This window comes from Accipiter gentilis, chromosome 30, assembly GCF_929443795.1.
Source record: "Accipiter gentilis chromosome 30, bAccGen1.1, whole genome shotgun sequence".
NCBI classification, from domain to species: Eukaryota; Metazoa; Chordata; class Aves; order Accipitriformes; family Accipitridae; genus Astur; species Astur gentilis.
In genome coordinates, this window is record NC_064909.1 from 1340472 (window position 1) to 1350071 (window position 9600).

Genomic DNA, 9600 nt, shown 5'->3' on the forward strand with positions numbered 1-9600 from the left:
AGTTGTAAAAAAAAAAAAAATCAGTTGGAAACATGCAAGTATTATTTTAAAAGGGCAAATTGATAGTGACACAGGTGAAAAGCTTTCAGAGTGCATTGATACCAATAAGAGCGAGCTATTTTCTAAGCATAAACTCCAGTGCCCTTCAAAAACCCTTGTGCCAACAAGGCAAGTATTGATTACAAAGCTGCCCTCTGTCATTCTGCAGTCATGTACACACCACTTACACAGGCCTGAAGATTGAAATTCTAACTTAACTGGCAAGTTATCATAGTTCAACAATTTAACTTGATTTTAACATATTTGCATTACAGTCTGAAGCTGGTTAGCAGCAACTGTAACAGCTGAACACGTAGTAGAATGAGGGCTCCAGCCAGACCAATGCAGTAGAAGCCAAGGAAGAAGTCAGTACCACCAGTGAGTTTCATTAGACCCCTTCCTTTATACAGCTGCTTGCCTCCAAACACCTCCCCTATTTCTTTGGTGCCTGGAGAAGACTCATCAGCCTCACCTTCCTCGTAAGGCAGAACAAACATACTCCCAGCTGCTGTTTCTTTAGCAAGGGACCACGCATGATTCTTAGGCAACTTTACTCCAAACCTTTTTTTACTGCCTTGGATTGGACTGGGAGTAGAAAAGAGGAGCCGCAATATCAGTGCTTGGAGGTCATGCACAGAAGTCATCACTGATTAATTTGATATTTTAGCCAAGCCACCAAAAATACTGTATCATATCTGACTATGCTTTCTACCTCAGGACCTTCACAACCCTTTGCAGAATTATTTTCAAGTTTCATTAGCTATCACTCTCTAACTGCCATCATCCGACAATCTTATGACTTACTTTGGAGTCCAAGTTAATGTTAAAAAGCTGACATCTTTGTTGTTAAGAAGGATCAGAGTTCAGAGACCTGTGATAGGTTCAACTGGGACTTTTTTCGCACCTGTTGCAACGTCAAAGAGACACACAGGTCTGGGTTTTCTTTCTCAGCAGTTGGAACCCACTTACACAATATTTGTAAGATGCCAGCACAGAACAAAGTCAAATTAGTATTTCCCAGTTTGCTCAATCACAATCTGTGTCTACCATTTCATTAAGGCAGAAACACAGTCCTACAGACAGGCTAATCTGTAGCAATTGATCCCACAACAGGGGTTAAAAAAACAGGTCCATCACAAGAAACACTACAGATACACATATTGTTAGAGAAGGAACTTGATTTCAGATTCAACAGAGGCTATGATATACAACCTATTATTAGTTTCCTACTCCCTTTTCATCACTCATGTTTCTTTCTCTTAAGAAAACAGTGTACGAGGTTTGAGTTTAAAACATTACAGAAGCTGCTTTGCACCTAAGGGTGCATTTGATCCACTAGAGTTCACACAATATGATGGGGGGAAAAAAAAATAAATTATAACTTCCTTACAGATTTGACTGTAAATAGAGCTCCTAGGGCAAGGCATGCCTAGGAGGCATCTCTCCTGCCAACAATTAAAATGTTGATAAGTACATAACTAACACGGTAATATCCAAGAACTCTAATATAAAGACTTAATAAAATAAGATGGGTGGACACAGAAAACAAACTGCCAGTCTGAAGTTCCCTGCTAAAGAACTTGGTGTTTTAAAGAAAAGATCTAGTAACACTAGAACCAGCAGTGCTGTTGAGGAGCCTGAATCGGAAGGAAGACAGCAAATAAAGGAAGACGGTTATGCCTTCAAGCCTAGGCCATCCCTTCAACAAATAGAGCTAGTAAAAATGCAGTGTGTATTGCATGCCGTATTTTAAGGGTTCAATCTGCTTCTAAGTGTGGCTTTCCTGAGGATGTCTGTAGCACCATAGAGAGCCTCAGGTATGGCCACAGTGGGATTTTAATTTAGATGAAGAGTGCAACCCTTCCAGTTGTCCCGTTAACATGTTTTGTTTCATACTCAGAGCAGACTCGAAGCTTATGAGCTGAACTTATTTTGGACTAAACAAAACCTAAAGACATACTCCATGAAGAAATTTAACTACTTGCTCATAGGTATTCAATCCATGGGATCATACAAGAGTCAGCACAAAATAGAAGCCCTGCAAATACAGACACTGTGATCAGCAGGTCTACAGCACCAAACTGTGAAAGCATTCTCACTTGCTCCCCTGTTAATCAGACTATTTGCTGCCACTTGCAACCCAGCTTGTTTCTGGTTGTATGTTACGATGTTGACATCTACTTGCAGTACCTCAATGAAATGTGATTGCTCTGAAGGTCAACAGCATTCAGAGAAAAGCAAAACAATTCATTTTGTTTAATTAGCACTAATAGCAAAAAGAACAATTTGTTTTAAAAAAGGAAATCTATACAAAGTCATCATTACACTCTTTGTTCACTGGCTACAGAAGGCATCTTGCAATAACTATATATACAGCGTGAACCAAAGCAGAAGTTCCAAGATCTTTTAGGACAACAAGCTGTTCATAACCTGCAAATCTTCTTGCATGCCATGGTCTCTAGAGCAGAGCTTGCCAGAAAACACGCCTAGTAGCAGAAGGTAACACATCAGGTAATATAAATATTCTGTCCTAAAGTAACAAAAGGACAACATACTACAAGCACTCAAGGATTAAGTCCACAGCAGGAAAAAGGAAAACCCCATAGCAGGAAAATTATAACTTCTGATCGATTGCTATTGCTCCATCAGCAGAGAGAGTTACAGTGTATGCACTATCAGCTTTGTTTAACTATGTTCCAACAAAGTTTAAACAATTTAATGGTTAAACAGTGAAAAAGATGGGGGGGGGGGAAACACAACAGAAAAGCATGCCTGCTTAAACTTGATTTTGCATGTAGAAACACCCAGAGAAAAGCTATGGAGTAACGTAGTACTGCCTGTCCTCAATTTTCTTCTCCTAATGCTGCAGTGGCAATATCCATAGCTCATAGTTGAGATGCCACAGAGAACTGTGGACAGTGGTCCTACATTTTCATCTCAGTTCATCCCTGCTGAACTTAGAGGGTGCATAATTAGAGATATACAATTGGAAAATCTAGCAATACCTATTTCTCAGGCATAAGCCTTAATTTGCACTGTCAAGTTTTTATACAAGGGGTATTAGATGTAGTTGTTAACAACTTTGCAATTAAAGAATTTCCACTGGCAGTCACTTGTCCTTGTCCGGTAGCCGCTTACCTTTACTTGTTCGGCCTATGCAAAAGTCATAGTCTTGAAAGGTACAGCTCATCTGGCATTCTAAGTGATTCAGTCTCCTATTTGTTTCCCCCACCTTCAGTACCTTAGATGGAAGGGATCAGGTAGTTAAGGACCAACCAAACAAACCCTAGTAGTCTAGAATCTCATTTATGCACCTCCTGAAGAACACAGGGGAAGGCAAAGATTATGAAAGATATGCCCATATTAACTTTACATTGGAAAACAAATCACTCTACAAAGAGTAAGCAAAAGCCATTATCTCTTTATTAAACATTAAACTAACAAAAAGCATTTAAAACCTAGCTCAAGTTTTTAAGAAAACTATAGTTTGCAAACTCGGTCAAGAGTATTGCACACAGATTTAAATCTTGGGGTAGAAGTTTGGAAGTAAAGTATTGTGGGAAACAGTGATCAGAATCAGAGAGTATTTTTAAAGTTTCACAATAAAACTGACAAACTCCAAGAATAAACAAATCTAGAAACAAACTTCAGCATCCTCAAACACAAACTAAAATCCTGTAAATGCACCTGTTGGTATTTGTGAGTGGAGAAAACTTTAAAAACACTCCTGGCTTTAAAACCACAGAGGGGAGAAACTATATTAAGCCACTTTACTTATTTCCTTTAGCATAAATGTCCTGTGTATGATGTATATCCCAGCAGAAGCTCTCCTTAAAAGTCTTCTAAATGTTTGTTCACAGCACTGGGCTTTAAGTCTAAACATTTAGGTTTCTAAAGTTATCTCTCAGGCCTGTTTAGAGTCTTGCATGCTTTTCAAATAAAGACCTCAATTATTTGTTCTCATACTCAGTATGTTTGACTGCTTCTCCTGAAGGGAGCCAGCAGTTTCTCTTTTCGTTTTGTTGCTGTTTTGAAAGTAACCATTTTCACTCATCTTCAAATTCTTCCCTTTTTTGTCACCGGCCCTGATGTTTATTAATGGGAAGCATTTAATTTTTTTATGACTGTGGCAGGCCAGTAAAAGAGATTTCCCAGTAAATAAGATGTGGCCTGGTGTTGACAAACCTTTGCTCATGTGAATAGTGACATGAGGGTCAAGAAGGTTCCTCCTTGCATGAATAGCTCCTTTATCATTAAGCTGATATTTCGCAATCAGGATGGAGCAATAAAGAGTAAAAGTAAGGAACTAGAGAAGAGGGAAATTACTAAATTGCCTTGCATTTGCTTCAGTCTCCAAAATTCATCTTACAGCAGGGTAGGCAAAGGTGTCATCACTGCAGATCTCTGCCTTCTCCCCCTTCCTAAAGAGTCCCAGGACTTCGGGCCACAGCAGCAAGTGGCAAGGACAAGCCATAGACTTTTATGAACAAGCCATAGGCTTTTATCAACAGACAGAGATCTTACACTACTTTTACGATTCTACAATGCCAATAAATATGGCACAGTTACATCATTATTAAAAATGTTTATTTTTGCAGATATTCCAGATATGTTATGAGACATTTCTATGCCAAGGTAACTGTACATAGTGAGGAGAGATTACACAGTCCCTTCTGTCAATACATGGTTGTGGTGAGTGTCTTTGGAGGCCTACATAAATTGTCATGTGAAGCATCTCAGCCACATTTTCATTCAAGCAATCAGCTTTACCCAGAAGAGTGTGGTCAGGCAGTGACCAGCCTATATACTGTCCAGAGTGAGTCACCTTTAAAATCAGGGTCTATGTAGCATTTCTCCAAGAAGAGTTTAAGTACTTTCTTTACCTCTTATAGTTATGATAAGTGATATGGTACTTACAATAATCAAAACCAAGTGGTTTCTTCACATAAAAGACTTCTAAAAGCTGTTTTTAAACAAGCTTATTTTTAGGCATGTCTCAGTTAGGATTGGGTAAAAAGGCTTTCTTTTTAGCATATCCTACAATACTCAGCTTGAGTTTTCTGAAAGTATGTTAAACACAATTTCGATAAACATTTATTGCAGTGTATTTCTACTGTAATGTGTTGTGAAACCTTTATTACAGAATATAAACTTTAGACAGTATTTGACCTAATACAGCCCACTTAATCACTTGAACTGTTGGTACAGAGATACTAGTCTGTATGTGAATTGAGAATCTGTGCTGATAACCGACTTGTTTTTTTAAGTGGTTAAGATCACACTACAGATCTAACTGCGTACCCATTCCACACAGTTTCCATTGCACTTACAGCTAGCATTAGGCTCAGATGAACACACAAGCTAACCTGGGTGGGGAACAAGGGCAGCAGAGATCAGTCTCTGAATAAGTCAGTCCTTGTCACCTTTCAAGCTGCTTCTGGAAACAAAATGGTCATTGTTAGTTCAATTTGAACATTCATTGGCATTCTTTCATTTTACTAACAACCATTTCAAATTCTATAGTTGGTGATATTTGTTGAAAAACTTTATGTTCTACTGTGTTTTTAATGGGGATATTAAAAAGAATATCAGTGAAGTAATAGTAAAGCTCAATGCAGCTCTGTAAAGTCACATGAGTGTCAGTGGGGACCACAAGCAGAGTGAGAGAAAAGGCTCTAAGATGAAGACTGAAGGCCATTTAAAAAAACAGAGACAAGAGCAGACAAATGAGTCAAATCATGAAAGATCTCAAGAACAAGTTCAGGGAGTCCATGGAAGAGGCTAGAGGAAGAGACTCAAAGGGACAAAACCGGGGAGGGGTGTGTGTGTGCACATATTCAAATCAATAATATTCTGGATCTATTGTAAGATAATAATATTTGGAGGTTTGATATGAGAACAGGATGACCAGAATTTGCTGAAAGAGAACAGGTGTTAGTAATGTTTTAAAGATTCAGCAGAACCCAACAGAAGCAGCATGGGTAGTGGTTGAAAAAGAACAACTACAAAGACTATTTCTGGTATACTTTACAGCTTACTTGTGATGAAATCCTGATGTCCTTACATGAATACTCCCCCACCTCAGCTTCAGCTATGCTAGATTTCACCTTGCCATCCTCCTCTGTAAGAAAGGCCACTCCTGTTCTTACCATCACTTCTCACATAGAAGTTGAGTAAAAACAGGAACAAAACTACAAGTCTGGAAGAAAGCAAGCAGTGAAGTTTCCAGTTACCAGTAAGAGTGAAATAAGAGCAAGATAAGGCTTAACATTTTAGCTAAACTGAGCTTACAATGACAACAGAATATCTATGAAGGATCATCAGACCAGCAAGACTGGACATGGAAAGTTAAGGTATGATTAGAAGTAGAGGTAAAACTGAAATCACATGAATATGAGAATATCACCAGGAGCTAACACACACTGAAGAGGGAGGGCCTTCCACGTTGTGCTGTGGAGAGATACTCAAACCAAGTATTTTGATCTGGCCATAGTTCGCCCTATGCCATTTTTTTTCTCCCCACTGCTTCTGCACCCATCCCCATTCTACAGTGTTGCTCCATCACACAGTCTATTCTAATGACCTTTCCAATAGTTTTTTCATAGTAATTTTAAGAAAGATCTTTCTGCCACTTCAGGATTAACTGTGATAAGTATCATGGGGGAAAAAAACCCAAACCAGAACAACTAATGATTCCCTCATACCAACATGAATTTCATCCTAAATTGAGCCAGAATCTAGATTCTGCATTAGGTCTGCAGCAAGTTAAGCATGCCAGGCTTAACGTGCATCCCAATCCAAATACAGGTGTTTTTCTTGAGGATGTTTGGGATATAACCCAGAGTAAGATTTCTGTTGAGATTCCTGAACAGCAAAAGTATACTCAAAAAACATAGTACGTCTTTCATTTTCCAACATCCCTTTAAAGTTTCAAGCCTCCACCCACCTGTTCCACTGTATACCACAAACACATTTAATAGGGTACTAAGATGGTAATAATATGGACACTACTACCAGAAAGCTCTGCTACCTGAAGCAGACAGAAAGCAGCCACCAACTGAAAAAAGAGAATTTAAACCACAGACTTTTAGGACCAAGAACCATATCCTCTTATAGGCTTGCACAGTATAGATTACACCAATAGAACTAATCAACCATTTTCCCAGTCTTCTATATATTAGCATTTTAGTAGACTTTTAGTGAATTTAAAAATAAAATAATTAAAAAAAATCCAAAACACAATGACCAGAAGATCTAGTCAATATAAACATTTCTGAAATAAAGTCCCAAATGACTCATTCTCACCACTGGAGCCCCACATATCTGGGCAGCCTACTTTTCATGGTTCACCATTGCCTGCCACCACGTTTTAATGGATACCACATCCATAAAAAGGCACTAACCAAGTTTATACTGCTCTATGATTTAATACATACTATTGATTAATAATTAGTTTTGAAGAGGCATTCTGCCAGACGAGCAATTTATCAGGACAATTATCAACTCATGGCTTGGAAAGAAGTCATTCTCCTAAAGCAAAAAAAACAGCGCAAGAGCTGCAAGCATCCCTCCGTCCGAGGGGTTCAGCCTTCCCCCGGTTACCCCGACTGACCTCCGGGACCCGCACTCGGACCTCCAGACACGTTTTCCTCACAACGAGAGTATTCAGTACGGGGAAAGAAAAAAAAAAAAAAAAAGAAGAGGGGAAGGAAGGGAAATCAGACCAAACAGAAGAGGATCAAGACGCTTGGCTTCACCTTCCCTTCCTCATAACACAACATCCATTGAGGCAGGAGAAACCACCCTGGGTGCTAAAACAAGAGCTGCATTCACGGCTACCGGGTTTAGGAGCAGACGGGCTTGAGGGAGCGTACTCCGTGCGTACACGCCTTCAGCCCCCAGGACCAGCCAGCTAAAACCGAAATCAACCCTGAGCTCCATTATCAGTGGGGGGAGGAGAGAGAAAGAAACGCGGACGCATTTAATCACTCTATCATTAAGCAGCTAGGAATGATTAAGAGCTTTCCCCGCGCTCCCGCTCGAGGGACGGTTTTTAGGCACCAAGCTTTGTGAGGACGCGGCTACAGTCGGCTTTTCCCGGGGAGCCGACTGGCTTTCCAGCCCGGCAGCACTCCGCCCGCCCAAAGCCGCGGTATTTTCCGCTCCGGGGCGCCCGGCAGCACCTGCTGCCGCCGCCCGGCTCCCCCCGGCCCCAGCCCCTGCCGCGCCCGTTGTACCTGCAGGATCTTGTCCAGCCCCTCTTGGCCCAGGCAAGGGAACTGCTTGAGCAGCTCCGTCTTCTGCCGTTTGTAGTCGTCGGTAGCCGAGCGCCAGTGCGGCTCCTCCAGCACCTCGAAGATCGCCGCCCCGATGGACAGGTAGAAGATGATGGCCGAGGTCAGCAAGGGGCCCCTGTCCACCATGGTGCCAGCGGGAGGGCGGGCGGAGCGCGGCGGGCGGGCCGGGGTGGCTGCCCCGCTCTGCGGCCGTGGGTGCCCGAAGCCGCCCTGTCCTTTCCCTGACACCTCTGCCTTCCCCGCCGTCCGCCGTGCCTCCTCTCCTGGCCTCTGCCGCGTTCCCTTAGAGTCTTCCACACTCCCCTCCCACTCTCTCCTCCTCCCTCCTCCACCACTCCACTCCCCTCCGGCTGCCTCCTTCCCCCAGTTGTTCTCCCCTCCCTCCTCAGCAGCGATTTGAATTTGGTGCCCTCCCGCTTCCTTCCTCCACCCGCCCGCGCATGCGAGACTGCCGCCGCGGGAAAGGCTGGCAGGGCGCCCCGGGGTGCTCCTGGACCTGCAGCGGGCTGGGCCGGCCCCGCGGCCCCGGTCGGGGGCGGGAGAGCGGCGGCTGGGGTCTGGCCACCGCCATCGTCCGCCCGCGAGGGGCTGCCTGGGGGGAGGGGAGCGGCGCCGCCACCTCCCTTCTCCCGCCCGGCCCGCGCGGCCGTTGGGGCCGCTGGGGTGAGCCCGGCCGCGGGAGCCTCCCCCCCCCGCCCCGAACAGGGGTGGTCCTTGCGCCCGGAGCCGCGTTTTTCCCTCCGTTTTTTGCCTTCAGTCAAGGGAAGAAGGGGTAAGGTCCCTCAGCTTTATTTTACTTTTCCCCCTCGTGCTGCCAGGTTCAGCGCAGTTTCTTGTTTTCGACACGGGAAGACTATGAAACGAGAGCTGTGGCTTTCCTGGATGCAGCGAAGCGCGGGGCGGGGTGCGGGGGTGGGGGAGGCGAGCAGGAGCTCTGAGGAGAAAAGAAGGGCGGCTGTTGGCAGGTTTCACCCCTTCCCGGAGATGTTGTCCACACGTGAGCGTTACAGATCCTTTACAGCAGGAACTGCATCTCCCTTTCTTCATACATTTGGTACGTTCAATAAATGTGCCTGTGCACGCCCATGTGTGTTGTGTGTCTCTGAGTTCGGGAGTGAGGGGGAGGTCCTGGCTAGTGATTTTCCACAAGATGCTCAAAACCCCATCTAGGCTGAAGCTCTCTTGAAGCTCACCCTGTTCGTGAAGCCTTTCCCAGGAGCTGCTGACAGCCATGCCTAAGTGCATGCTCCTCCACCTTCACACT

At 43.6% G+C, this 9600-nt stretch overlaps 1 protein-coding gene across 1 annotated transcript in view; it reads right to left on the bottom strand.

Annotated features, from left to right (window-relative positions):
* KCNK5 (potassium two pore domain channel subfamily K member 5) overlaps positions 1-8606 on the bottom strand; it is a 33057-nt gene extending 24451 nt beyond the window's left edge. Inside the window, exon 1 of the mRNA XM_049833773.1 lies at positions 8277-8606. Within this exon, the coding sequence (XP_049689730.1) occupies positions 8277-8462 (186 nt within the window). The 5' untranslated portion in view covers positions 8463-8606. The remainder of the gene's footprint in view (positions 1-8276) is intronic.
* Between the last annotated feature and the right edge of the window lie 994 nt (positions 8607-9600).